Source organism: Eschrichtius robustus, chromosome 11 (assembly GCF_028021215.1).
Source record: "Eschrichtius robustus isolate mEscRob2 chromosome 11, mEscRob2.pri, whole genome shotgun sequence".
Lineage (NCBI taxonomy): Eukaryota > Metazoa > Chordata > Mammalia > Artiodactyla > Eschrichtiidae > Eschrichtius > Eschrichtius robustus.
In genome coordinates, this window is record NC_090834.1 from 61,305,578 (window position 1) to 61,320,322 (window position 14,745).

At 47.1% G+C, this 14,745-nt stretch overlaps 1 protein-coding gene across 1 annotated transcript in view; it reads left to right on the plus strand.

The window, feature by feature from the left end:
- The window catches only part of C2CD3 (C2 domain containing 3 centriole elongation regulator), a 124,908-nt gene that overhangs the window by 107,690 nt on the left and 2,473 nt on the right, over positions 1 to 14,745 (plus strand). Inside the window, exon 32 of the mRNA XM_068556350.1 lies at positions 1,280 to 1,391. Coding sequence (XP_068412451.1) covers positions 1,280 to 1,391 — 112 coding nt within the window. The remainder of the gene's footprint in view (positions 1 to 1,279; positions 1,392 to 14,745) is intronic.

Consider the following 14,745-nt stretch of genomic DNA (forward strand, 5'->3'; position numbering starts at 1 on the left):
GAACAAGCACAAAGTGTGAACTTTTGTGAAGGTACCATCTAATAAGTGACAGAGGTTACTGTTGGAGCAGGACCCTTAGAAAGACAGGTGGTGCTGGGCTGAGCAGGGGAGTTTGGTGTTTCAGCACACCCTGGGCACCTCACAGCCAAGCTGACTGTCAGGCTGAGAGTCCTCAGCAGTCAGAGCGGCAACAGCAAATAGGCCTTACCTCACCGGGGTCTCTGAGGAAGGCTGAGGTCAAAGGGCTCTTTCCCTTCAGGATCTCCAACTCCGTCCCCACCTCTCTGTAGAAAAATCAGGGACTTGAGCCAAAGCAGGAAATGATGCATTTCATTCATTCAGTAGATATTTATTGAACATTTATTGTGTCTCAGGTACTATGCTAGGTGACAGGAATATAGTATGAAAAAGAGCTCATCTTTGCCCTCCTGGAGTTCAAAGTCTAGCATGGAAGAACAGTGATAGACCAATTTGCATCAGAACCATACTTAGCTTATTGAACAGAAACAAATAGACCATCAAAACAGTCCCCTCCTTCCCCTCCCAAACTGAATCATTGCTTTGACTGAACAAATTTGTGGAACACTGTGTTCTCAACACAGTACTGGGTACCTCCAGAGGATATGGAGAAATGCAAGATACAGCGCCCAACTTCTAGGGCTCACGTCCAGGTGGTGGATCAGCTGTGCCTACTTATGCAGAGCCCTCGTTTCTGGATGTGAGCACAGAACACCCAGGAGGACAGGCCCTCCTTCAATGCCAGGCAGCACCTTCCAGCCTAAGATGCTGCCCTGGAGCCACCTTCCCACCCCTATCCTGTCTGTCAGGTTTTGGCCAGCAGGTCCTCGGCAAGTATCATCCAGTGCTTGCTACCTGCCAGCCTCATGGAGCTCTAGGGAAGTAGTGAGGTTACTGAAGGAAATACACCACCTCTGCCTTTGAGAAGCTTAGGGAATATTGAGGGAAACAAATTGAGAATCATATCAGACTAAATAAGCATTAGCCTGTGTTTCAGACTGGGCTCTAGACTAGGAAAGGAGGGATCACTGTGGCTGAGATTTAGAGGAGGCTTCCGGGAGGACGCAGGATCTGAAGTGACCCATAAAGTATAGACCAATTTGTTAGGAGTTGCAGGGCCTTCCAGGCAGAGGGAACCACTTGAGCAAAGGATTCATGGGCAGGAATAAATTGGAAGGAAACAAAGGGGTGGTAGATGTCAGAGGAGATGCTGGTCTGGGGAAGATTTCTAGGTATTTGTGTCCCTTAACTACCTTTATAGCCCAGAGCCCATTGTGGTGCCCAACTTCTTTTTACCTCCCCAGCAGTTGGAGGCCTCCCTGCGGATGCTCTCTCTCTCTACAGCTTTGCCACCACCAGCCACAGCAGATCAGGTAAGAGGACACCTGGCCGACCTCCTGTTTCCTATAGAGTCGTCATCTCTTTCATGAAAGCATACAGAATGCAGAGTGGCCCCGGCCATGCTCCTGGAAAGGCAGCAGCAGTGGTCACTCTCCAAGCTTGTGCTGAGCGTATCCTGTGGGCCCAGCAGTGGGAGGAGCTCGGGAAAAGTGAGGCAGAGCAAATGTGTTAAGAGCAAGGGCGTCATCAGCTGAGGTAGAAGAAATAGCACAGAAGTGTAAAAACAGGACTCAGCTAAGAAGCGCATACTGAGTGCTGTGGGAGCTCCAACTAAGCAAAGATGGGTTTGAATGGAGGAAGCTTCAAACAGGAGATGCCACCTCGGGAGACCGTGGCAGATGAGTAAGGTCTGGATGAAGAGAGTAACAGAGTGTTAGACCTATTTGTTGTTTACAGAATACCTCATAACTATTCGTCATGCAGCTGAGTTAGGTGGTTGGAACCTTGGTGCAAATCCTAGCTGTGCCCTCTTCTGCCTTGACACAGCACCGGACCTTTCTCGCAGGTGGCACGGAAATAATATCTGCTTCTCTAATCATTCAGCATATATTTACCGAGTACCTGTGCTGTATCAGGCATTGTGCTAGGTGCTGAGCATGCAGTAGTAAATAAGGCAAATTCCCTGTCTTAACGGAGTACAAACAGTAAACAAAAAATATTTACAAATTGTGATGAGTCCTAGATGCTCTGAGAAAGAACAGGCTTTCCCTGAGGAAGCAGTGTTTAAGCTGAAAACGATGATCATGGTGGTGCTTGCCAGGTACCCAGCACTGTTTGAAGCACTTTAGGTTAACTCCTTTAATTCAGCAACCTGATGAAGTACATACTTTTATCCCTATTTTAAGATGAGAAAACCGAGGCACAAAGAGATTAAGTAACTTGCCTCACACAGGTAGTTAAGTGGTAGAACCAGAATTGGAACCCAAGCAGTCTGGTTTCAAAATCTGTGTTTCTAACTACTGTGCTATATGGAGGAGGAGACACAAAGCCCCTGCCTCATGGAGCTTTTATTTTATTTTATTTTTAATTCCCTTTTTTATTATTTGGGCACGCAGTTTATAAGAGTAAATGAAATCTTGGAGTAAATTTCTATTGGTTGTACAGTTGCAGTGGTTAGGCTCATCTCATCTCACCAACAGTCCAATGAAGACTCTTTTTCTTTTTATTTAATTTTTATTTTATATTGAATTATTGTTGGGGTTTTTTTTAAATGTATTTTTATTTATTTATTTATTTATTTATTGGCTGCGTTGGGTCTTGGTTGCTGTGTGCGGACTTTCTCTAGTTGCGGCAAGTGGGGGCTATTCGTTGTGGTGCGCGGGCTTCTCATCACGGTGGCTTCTCTTGTCGCGAAGCACGGGCTCCAGGCATGCGGGCTTAGTTACCCCGTGGCATGTGGGATCTTCCCTGACCAGGGATTGAACCCGTGTCTTGTGCATTGTCAGGCGGAGTCTAAACCACTGCGCCACCAGGGAAGTCCCTATATTGAAGTATTGTTGATTTAAAATGTTAGTTTCAGGTGTACAGCAAACAGAGTCAGTAATACATATACACATATCCATATTTTTTCAGATTCTTTTCCCACGTAGGTTATTATAGAATATTGAGTAGAGTTCCCTGTGCTATACAGTAGGTCCTTATGGATTATCCATTTTTGGTTTTTGGGGTTTTTAAAAATATTTATTTATTTATTTGGCTGTGCCAGGTCTTAGTTTCAGCACACAGGATCTTCGTTGCTGCGTGCAGGATCTTTTAGTTGAGGCATGCGGGATCTTTAGTTGTGGCATGTGAGATCTTTAGTTGCGGCATGTGAACTCTTAGTTGTGGCATGTGGGATCTAGTTCCCTGACCAGGAATTGAATCTGGGCCCCCTGCATTGGGAGCACAGAGTCTTAGCCACTGGACCACCAGGGAAGTCCCGATTATCCATTTTATGTATAGTAGTGTGTGTACGTTAATCCCAAATTCCTAATTTACCCCTCCCCCTCCCACTTTTCCCCTCTGGGAACCATAAATTTGTTTTTGAAGCCTGTGAATCTGATTCTGTTTTATAAATAACTTCATTTGTATTGGTTTTTTTAGATTCCACATGTAAGTGAAATCATATGATATTTGTCTTTGTGTGAGTTACTTCACTTAGTATGATAATCTCTATCTATCTATCATGTTGCTGCAAATGGCATTATTTCACTCTTTTTTATGGTTGAGTAATATTCCATTGTATATATGTACCACATCTTCTTTATCCGTTCCTCTGTTGATAGACATTTAGGTTGCTTCCATGTCTTGGCTATTGTAAGTAGTGCTGTAATATATATATATATTGCAGCACTAGTTACAGTTGCACTATACATTGATATATATCTCCAGAGAAAACCATAATCCAAAAGGATACATGCAACCCAATGTTCATTGCAGCACTACTTACATACACACACACACACACATATATATATATCCAGGAGTGGGATTACTGGATCATATGGTAGTTCTATTTTTAGTTTTTTAAGGAGCCTCCATACTGTTCTCCATAGTGGTTATACCAATTTACATTCCCACCAGCAGTGTAGGAGTGTTCCCTTTTCTCTACACCCTCGCCAGCATTTGTTGTTTGTAGACTTTTTGATGATGGCCATCCTGACCGCTATAAGGTTGATACCTCATTGTGGTTTTGATTTGCATTTCTCTAATAATTAGCCATGTTGAGCATCTTTTCATGTGCTTTTTGGCCATCTGTATGTGTTCTTTGGAGAAATGTCTATTTAGATCTTCTGCCCTTTTTTTGATTGGGTTGTTTGTTTTTTTAGATGTTGAGCTGCATGAGCTGTTTGTATATTTTGGAGATTAATCCCTTGTCGGTCGCTTCATTTGCAAATATTTTCTCCCATTCTGTGGGTTGTCTTTTCGTTTTGTTTATGGTTTCCTTTGCTGTGCAAAAGCTTTTAAGTTTAATTAGGTCCCATTTGTTTATTTTTGTTTTTATTTTCATTACTCTAGGAGGTGGATTGTGGAGCTTTGAAAAAAACAATTTCAGAGAATAATACATGCTATGAGCAAAATGTATTAGCTTATTTGTTAATTATAGTAGCCAACCCCTATGTAATGCTTACCGTGCACTAGACATTATTCTAAGCATTTTCCATGTGTAAACTGAATTAATTCTTCCAAGAACCCAATAAGAGGGGTACTATTGTTATCCCCATTTAATAGACTAGAAAACTGAGGTTCCCATACAGAACTTCCCATACAGACTTACAAGGTATTATAGTTTCTATTCTGTAGAAACTGAGACACATAAAGGTTAAGTAGGTCGTCACCTACCCAGGGTCTCCCAACCAGTATGACTCCAAACTCTGTGCTTTCCGTTGCACCACTTTAAAATCATGACACTTGGCTTACGGTATATTTTTCTAGCTAATTTGCCTTCTTTATATAGGTTTCATTTTGCAGTTAACGTTTAAACATTTTTTTATGTTCTTCCGGAGCCTACTTTGATGACAGATGGGGTCAGTCCAGAAGTATGCTGGGAGCCTAGGGGTATAGTTCTAAAGAGAAGCCATAAGATGTCTAGTTCTTTTACTGGTTTCCTTCCCAACTTCTCCCTCAGCTTCCCCAGCACCATTTTGAGGACACCTCATTTCTTTGGCACATTGATAAGTCTGAATTCCCACACATCTCAGTTTTTATCAAATTTGTATTCCTGTCCTAGAGGAGGGGAGGTGCCAGTCCCCACCAGAAGCTCTGCATTTCCGTGGCCTTATTTCTCCTCTGGTTCAGGTCACCAGTTCATCTCCTGCTCTGCATCTTCCCTTGCATGCCCCATGTATTCACGTCAGCACTTATGCTAGGGTAGCAGGGCTGTGTCCAGCACCAAGCACAAGCTTTTGAACAAGACATCTATGACATGAAATACTGAATCTGCTACGTGGCTAAGTGATCTTGGGCAAGTGACTTGACCTTTCTGAGTCTTGGGTTTTTTTTAAAGTAACATCAGGCTAATAGAATTCTTACCTAATAAGAGGACGACAAGAATTACCCTAGAGGAAAAAAGCAGACACTGTTAGTTTCCTTTCCCTCTTCCCCTCCCAGCCAAGTGGGTGAAATGTGAGTGAGATGTGCCTTGTAGGAAGGGAGGTCTGTGAGTCACTGTGTCCAAGCTGTCAGCTCTCAACTGCCAAACGGAACTGCTGTTCCTGCTTTTGTGCTGTTCCTGCTTTTGTGTTTCTGCCTTCTTGATGTGCCAGCTTCTGGGGGGACTTATTATCTTTGATCTATTAAACATAAGATACAAAGGGTGGGAGAGGGATGTAATAATGTTTACTTCAGTTAAAGGGCAAGTCTAGTTTTGAGAAGATAAAGTCTCATACACTTTGTAGCCTTTTTTCTTTCTTGCCCACAGCAAAACTCCATTGTTTGTCTGCTGCTCTCAGGAACACCTCCCTCCTTGGGACCTTATTCTGGGTCCTAGTTAGGGTAGCCAGTCTTCACAGTTCACCCAGAGCTGTCTCATTTTCAGCATTGAAAGTCCCACGATCCAGGAAACATCAGGGTGTTCATCGTCCTCACTGGTGATGAGCCTTTCTCACTACTTGATGTGTTTGTAGCAGCATGTTTTCTGCAACTTATGCTCTTGGCTTCATTCCTTCTTCACACCCTGGTCTCAGTTTATTACCATTTCCCTTCAGCATGAAGAACTTCCTTTAGAATTTCATGTAGTGCAGACCTACTGGGAACTGATGCTCTCAGCTTCAGTTGGCTGAAATGTATTTTGCCTTCATTTTTCAAAGATGTTTTTTCACTGGATATAGAATTCTAACTTGAATTGTGTTTGTTTTAGCATTTTATTTATTCATTCATTCATTTATTTTTAATTTTGGGCATGCCACGCAGCTTGTGGGATCTTAGTTCCCCGATTAGGGATTGAAACCTGGCCCTTAGCAATGAAAGCTCCGCATCCTAACTACTGGACCGCCAGGGTATTACCTGTTTTAGCATTTTAGAACTATCACTCCACATTCTACTGACCTCCATTGTTTCTGATGAGAAGCAGCTATCATTCTTATTGCTCTTGCCCCGAATGTTATGTGACCTTTGTTCTTTGGCTACTTTTAAGATTTTTTTCTTTGGTTTTCAAGAGTTTGACTACAATGTTCATAGTTGCAGAGGCAGGGAATAGGATGGGGGAGGAAGAGCACATAGGTCTATTCAACAGTATTAACAATGTTTTAGTTCTTAGGTTGGGTTGTGGGTTTATTGATGTTCATTTTTATCATGCTTCATAATTTAAATATGTTAGTATGCTTTGGTATATTACATCATGAAATCACAAAATCGTATGTAATTTAAATTTTAAGAATGATTGAATGGTGACAAAATGGAGACACCAAGTCCTTCCATAGATTTGGCTGTGAATATGGATCAGAAGTATAGGATAGCGGGTGGGGTAGCATCTGAGATAAGGTAAGATTTTTTGGTTTTTTGTTTTGTTTTTTTTATATGGGAAAGGCTTCAGTTTTTTCTGTACGGCAGTGCAGTGACCAGTAGAGAAAAGAAGAAGGGGAAGATGCAGGAGAGGGAGAGAATAGAAAGACTAGTCCCTGGATCCAGAGCACGTGGAGATATTAGCCTGTTGAGAAGAAAAAGAAAACTCACCCTGTAGCATACAAGCATACAGGCAGACAGAGAAGATGGGTGCTAAAGCAGATAGGATTAGATTTGGTGATAGAGTTTCCCATTTGATGGAAGCTTCTATTTTCTCTTATGTCCATTTATTTATTTATTTATTTTGGCCATGCCATTTGGCATTCGATATCCTAGTTGCCCGACCAGGGATCGAACCCATGCCCCCGGCATTGGAAGCACAGAGTCCTAACCACTGGACTGGCAGGGAAGTCCCTGTTTTCTCTTCTGTCTTCTATTTTTGGTTATGTTTCAGGCACAGTCAACAGCTCAAAGTGAGAGGTGGGCAGGGGAGGGTAGGAGCCTTGTCCTGTACCCCCAACTTGAGGATTCCATCTATTTTGCCTCTTCCTAAGGCTCTGAAGGCTGAAGAGGAGCATTTTGAGAGGCTGACTCTTCTCAACCAGTGTCCTGGGACAGCTATACTTAGCTCACCTGGCTTCACCACAAGATCTAAGGGAAGGCCTAATCCTTCAACCACACTGAAAAAATGCACCTGAACCCAGGAACCTCCCAGACAGTCTCTATTTCTAGCATTTGTGAAACAGGCGTTTTCCCCTCTTTTCCCCACAGTATAGTGGATACAGTTCTCTGTGTGACCTTCATCAAGTCTTCTGATTTTTCTGAGTCTGTGTCATCTGTCAGATGGGGTTATCAGGCCTCAAAGCATGGTTGCACTGAAGAGCACCAGGTGTCACACAGATAGGGAATAGAGGCCAGCTCTCAGCCCCCCTTCCTCATGACTGTTTCATCTTCTGGTTGTCACCTCTTCAAGAAGCAAAGGAGGGAGGAGGATGGCGGGTCTAGCAGGACCATCGAACAGCCATCCAGTGGCACATTTGAAATTCCTTATGAATCAGTCAGGTTCTGCTGCCTCTGCTTTCTCTTTCCTCTTTGTGATAAAGTAACTCTTCAATGGGACAGCTCCCTGATTTTATTTATAGTTACTTCTGATTCTGTTTGCTTAGCTTCCAGGGGCAAACTAGTTTTATCAACTTCTCTAAAAGGGGAGGTAGAGGATGAGACAGCACTAATGTACATGTTTTCCCCAGACTTAAGTCTTCTGCTCTTGTAGATGCTTCTTTGGGAAAATTTCAACCACTTCAATTATTTCAGTTATTATTACAGTTTGATGACTCTCAAATCCTTATCTTCAGTCCAGACTTCTCTGCCATGCTGCAGACACACGTGGATCCAGCTACATCCTAGAAGTCTTTTACTTGATGTTACAAACAATTCAGCACATCCAAAGCTTGAGCTTGTCATCTTCCTTTGCACACCCCCTCTACCGCCGGCATTCCTTATCTCAGTAAACACGACCACGGTCATGTAGTTACTCCTGCCAGAGCATGTGTGTCGTCTTCCCCTCCTCCTACGCCTTTATCCCCCACAACCCACCATCACCAAGGCCTGTGAATTCTGTCCCCTAAATATCTTTGAATCCACTCACTTCTCACCATTTCAGTAGCTAGCCCCAGTCGTCTCCCCCATAGCTGTTTCTAACTACTCTTACTCACAGCCACACTTTCCCACCACCATGCATCTCCATACTGCAGCCAGTGTGATTGGCCACTGTAATCCGACTCTTACCCCACTCTACCACCGGAGGAGGGAGGGACTCTTCAAGGTTGTCAAAATCCAAAAAAACCCTCCATATTCCTAAACCAGTTATTAAATCTGAGTGCCCCGTTTCTTTGATCTCTCCATGGCATGTGACACAGTTGATCTCTCTCCTTTAAACATTTTCTTCACTTGTTTCTAAGGCATCAGTGCTTCTTGGTTCTCCTCTTCCCTTGTTGGCAGCTCCTGCTCAGCCTCCTTTGCTGGTTCTCCTTCATTTCCCCTACTTGTTAATAGGGGTGACCAGTGTGTGGTCTTTAGACTTCTCTATTTACACTTACTTTCTAGATGATCCTGTCTGATCTCAAGGCTTTAAATCCCCTCTATATGCCGAAGACTCATAATGATTATCTTAGCCCAGACCTCTCCTCTAACTCTAGGCTCGTATGTCCAGCTGCCTACTCAATATATCCAAACTCAACTCCAGATTTTATTCCTCAGATCTGTTCCTTGGTCTTCCCCATCTCAGTTAATAGATATTCTATCCTTCTAGTTTAGTTGTTCCTACCAAAACCCTTGGAATCCTCTCTGATGCCTTGATTTCCAATCCACCAGGAAATTCTGGCAGCTCTACCTCTAAATTCAGTTCCATCCACTGCTCACCACTCCCACCATTACCTGGTCTAAACTGTCATTATCTCTCGCCTAGATTGTTGCAGGAGCCTCCTAACTTGCCTTTCTGCTTCTACCCTTGCCCCCATTCCCCATACAGTATCCTGTTAAGTTTTTAAGATGTTAAGTAAATCATCAAATAAATCATGTGACTTCTCCACTCAGAACCCTCCAGTAACTTACCATCGATGACTAGGAGAGCCCGAGGTGGGTCTGAGGACAGGCAGACCAAAGAGTAGGAAAGTAGTTTGGGCCTCAAACTTGAAATGTACATCTTTCAGCAAGTTACAAAGCCATAGGCCTGAGCTAGGTGCAGAAGTAGACAGAGAAGGAGCTGTGGTCCCTTCCCCCGCCAAAGCTCACAGTTCCCCAGGGGACTAAGCTTTATATGTAAGTTCCACCAACTCCACCAAGCGTCCGTCGTGCTTAAAGTGCTAGACGTGGTGCCATGGACGCTCTTCAGGGAGGTCACAGTTCCTTGAGAGGCACTGGCCACCAAACCACTCACTAACTTTCTCAAATGACATTAGCCTATATTAGTACTTAAGTAAAACAAAACAAAGAGAATGCGTACAGGGAAAGGAAGACAGAGCCATGTAGGGTGGCATGAGTAGAATTCAGCAAAGATGAAGGAAAGGCTTTGAAGGCTGTGGATTTGGAGAAAAGAAACCTCTCAGAGAATCAACAGAATCTGGTAACTGGGAAGTACAAACAATATGTGCTAGAGAGGAGGTCAGAGCTGGGGAGAGATCAGCCTGGACCAAAGCAGTCAGGATAGGAATCAGAAGTAAAGAGCAAGAATCCACCTGTCATCTGAGCTCCTGGACTAACCACAGGCCTGGGGCCAGATGCTACTGTTCATGAGGCGTGCGTGTAGGAGGCAGGAGGTCGGCAACAAGGCCAGGCACGAGTGTCCCCTTGAAAGCCTTGAGTTGTCCAACCCCCCCACCTTAGAGTTCTCACCTCCACTTGGCCAGACCACAGTGTTTCAGACATCATCGGGATCGAGGCACTCCAGGAAGCTGGGGAGCTGAGTCAGCAAACCTGGTTTCTTTTTTTTTTTTAATTTATTTATGGCTGCGTTGGGTCTTCGTTGCTGCGCGCGGGCTTTCTCTAGTTGCGGCGAGCGGGGACCACTCTCGTTGCGGTGCGTGGGCTTCTCATTGCAGTGGCTTCTCTCATTGCAGAGCACGGGCTCTAAGCGCGCGGGCTTCAGTAGTTGTGGCACGCAGGCTCAGTAGTTGTGGTGCACGGGCTTAGCTGCTCGGCGGCATGTGGGATCTTCCCGGACCAGGGCTCGAACCTGTGTCCCCTGCATTGGCAGGCGGATTCTTAACCACTGCACCACCAGGGAAGCCCAAACCTGGTTTCTTGCCCTGGCTCTGCTGCTGGCCGTCTGAGGAGGCAACACGGACTTAATTTGTGGCTATACGTCCCTCTTCTCTCCTACCAGGCAGTTTTGTATAGCGGTTAGGCACATGGCCTCTGAATCCAGACAGCCTAAGTTCAGAGCTCAGTTTTGCCACTTTCGGGCTGTGTAACCTGGTGCAAGTTACCTACCTTTTCTGTGCTTCAGTTCCTTTATCTGAAAAATGTGTGAAACAGTACCTGCCTCCTAGAGCTTGTGTAGGGTTAACTGAGTAAGATGTTAAGTGCTTAGAGCAGTTTTTAGCACATGACATAGTAGGAACTATATGAATGTTAACTATTGTTATTTTTATCATCATTATTATTGAGACAACTTCCCCTCTTGTGCTGTTACACTCTGGGGGGACTAGTAGGAAAAAAATGCTAAGGGATAGGGACATCATCAAAAGCTTAGCACCGGGCGCAGGGAGCCGCAGGGAGCCAGGAAGTTAGACCCCACAGGGCAGCCCCAGAAGGATGGAGAGCATTGCTCAGGGCCCTAGAGTTGATTGTGTGCTCAGTTCAGACCCTGAGTTAGAGGCCCAGGATGACCCACTGCCCCCACCTAAGGATGGTAGAGCCCTAGCCTCAGAAGTCCGTGGCCTGCCTGCCTTTGAGTCCTGAGGCTGCTGCTTTTCTCTGAGGAGCCCAAAGAATTCTTCTGTCCCTTGGTTTCCCTTCCCCAAGCCCAGAGCCATCTAAGAGAAACACAGTCTTGGTAGAGGAACCCAGTCCTCCACAAAATCACCAGACCAGATGGTTGGAGTCCAAGAGAAGTTCCTGAGCCTGGTGTCCTCTTCTCAGCCTGTGGTCCAGGCCTGATGGCTGAGCTGCCCATCTTGGGGCAAGAAGCCCTGACCTATTACCTCACCTCTTTTAGCTACCAAGTCCCTAGCCCTCCGCAGAGCCCCAGGAGGAGTCCCAAAGGTCAAAGAGCTTCTGATTAAGGCCACACAAAGCTCTGAGGAGGAGATGAGCTCTCTGGCCAAGGGTGTACAGAAGTCAGCGGAAGCAGCCAGAATTGGCTGGTGCCCACCTTGGCCCAGATGCAGTTTGGCCGGCACCGCGAGGGAAAGGGCCTACGGGTCTGCTGGGCAGGTGCTAGGCTCAAGTTGCCTGAGCGCTGAGGCCAGAGTCTGGGAGGAGCCAGGAGTTCCAAGAGTGTCACTTTAACCCTTCCCTCTCACTGGCAGGGAGTGGGTTCAGAAGGTTGAAGAGCCTTGATCTAGTCTGGCGTCTCCACGGTGTAGATTGGGAGACTGAGGCCCGGGCTGAGGGGGTGACCCAGACCCTGCGGAATAGGCCGGTTGTCAGGGAAGCCTTCTCGGAGGAAGGAAAGGGAGGCATCGGGGGGTGGGGAGGAACAGAGGCAGCGTGTAGGTAGTGAGAACCACATGACCAGAACTCTAAGGCAGGAATGGAGGGTGAGCTCAGAGCGTGGAGCCCAGCCACACTGCGGCTGGGCTAGGTGGTCAGATGTAGGATTTGCCTCCCAAGGCTGGGCCCCTGGTCTGCGTGTCTTATCCTCGCTTCCCCCTTGCTCCTAGTTGCAGCTGCTGAGTTTGCTACTCTCTTTAGCACAAGGAAGTCCTAGTCCCAGCCTTTGGAGAGGACTCTGGGAGCCACCACAGGGGAAGGCAGCAGCCAAGGAGGTGAAAGTTGAACAAGGCAGGTGGCTCTACCGAGCCTCACTCACCTCTGAAGCAGCAGTCTGCTGGCAGCCCTATCCTAGCCAGCCAGAGCCAGCCGGCTGTTTACTTTCTGTTTTCAGCTCTTTGGAAAGTTTTGCTTCCAGCCCCTGAGGCAGTGTTTATGTCATGTAAGGGATCTGCTCTGGAAAAAAAAAACTTCAGTCCTGATGCCTGGCCCAGGGGTTCATTGGGTGGGGGGCAATGGTAGGGGGAGAGCATGGCCAGTCCTGGCCTAGCCCTGGGCATGCCTTTGGGGGTGCTGTACCCCACTTCTACTCCAGCTGAAGTGAGGTCTCAGAACAGCAGGGCTTCATTTTGCTCTCCGCAGCTGGTGTCTCCAGCTTATTTAGCCCCTGTGCTTTTGTATCTGGCCAGAGCCTTGGTCACATCTGAATGGTATTTCAGCTTCACGGTAGACCTGGGGCAAGGAGGCAAACAAGTTCTCAGCTCCACTTGGTAATGAAGATACTGAGACCCAGAGAGACAAAGTGTCTTGGCCTCAAGCAAGTGGGGCAGTTGGGCTGGGCCACAGACCAGTGTTCCTTCCACTCCACCCCACTGCCTCCCCTCTGAGAAAGTCCCAGGGACACCCAGAAGCAGGGGTAAATGGGGGTACCTGCACCTGCCACCCTCCTGGAAACATGTGCCCTATGTAGGGATATCCATCTGGGGACTGGATGGAGGGAACCCAGAACACAGTGGCTTGAATCAGCTCACATTTCGAGCCCAAAGAAGAGGGCTGGAGCCTCCTGAGAGAGCGTTTGGAGAAGATGCTATCACAGGGAGCTGGCCAAAGAGGGAGCCACGGGCCGGGAAAAGTCCCTGGGTTACAGGGCACCTCCTCTTGTATTATCTGCTCATCCTGATCTGTTTTCAGATGAGGAAACCAAGACCCAGAGAGGAAGTGACTTGCCCAAAGCCACTTGGCTAAGAAGTGGTAGAGCCAGGACTAGAACCAACTCCCCCACCAGGGTTAGCCTCTTGGTTTGAGGAACCCCTGGAAGCCCCATATTTTGCTGCCACCACTGCTCCTTACTCCTCCCCTGATGCTTTATTTTCTCTCTGGTGGAGTTCTACCTTTGACATTGAAGGCTCCTTTGAGACGTCTGTCTCAAACAATAGGCCAAGAAGCCTGGGTGTCCAGGTGCCCAGAAAAGAGTAGGTCCCCATATTTGGAAGTGGGAGAAGTTAATGGGAGAGCTGGATGGATTTAATGGGACAATCAGAGCCCCTCATGTACTGCCAGGCTTAACACCCAGACCACAGTAAAGCCTGTTCTGTCCTTCACCCCAGGACAGTGGTCAGCCCCACGCCCCCAGATCATTGGAAAGTCCAAGGGGGCTATGGTCAGTTCCTCCCCAGACGTTCAGGAACTTGAGCGCCTCCCTCTCTGGGTTTGTCTTCTGCTCTCCATACCTGCAGTCGGCCAGTCCCATCCCCCTGGCTTTCCCAGCAAATAAATTCCTTCTCCGCCCCTTTGCTCAAGTACGTCTCCACCTGGAGCATCCTCTCTCATATTCTTTGTCCAGATTCCACCTTCATGTTGTTTCAAGTCCATCTTCTTGAAAGTACCCTTCCAGGGACTTCACCCCATGTGTGACACCCACTGTCCAGACTCCAAGGCCCCTGCAGCCCCTCAGTCTGATGGTCCTGCTTCCATGTGGGCTCCTCCTGCCTCCCCAGGAAGGCCGAGGCTCCTCAAACCATAAGCTACGGTGACAGTTTGCTGGTGCCCCCAGAGCTCCAGCAGGAGCATGGGAGTATTTTCAGAGGAGTGGTGGGTACATGGAGGGGTGTCCCTGCTGTGGGCAGCTACACCTCTGCCCAGCCCCGCCAAGGCTGTACGTCTCGGGATAGCAACGCTGACGAAGAAAGAGACTTTACTACTAGTCAAGATGTTTTTTAGACCCTTTTGAGGTGAACAAAAGCCACATGCTGCTGACCTTCCACAGCTCTGCCCTGCCCAGTACACAGAGCCAAACCCCGTCCTGTCCCTGGGCCTGGGCCATGCAGATAAGGCCCCCTAGGTTGCTGGGCCCAGGTGTGGGTACTGGGAGGCTGGCTGTGGCTGGTTCACAGATGTCAGCCCAGCTAGCAGGTGCAGGCCCGTCCTCATGCTGCCCCTCCAGTGCAGTGACCTCACCCCACACACAGCTCTGCTGAAACCCTGTGCGTCTCAGATCCCACCTCTGCGTGAAGCCGCCCTGTCCTTCCCAGCTGTCATGAATTGCTCTTTCTCTGTGCTCCCGGGCTCTAAGCGTCCTCTTTGTGATTGCTGGGTAGGTCAGCATTCGTCTCCCCTCTAGCTTGAGCAATC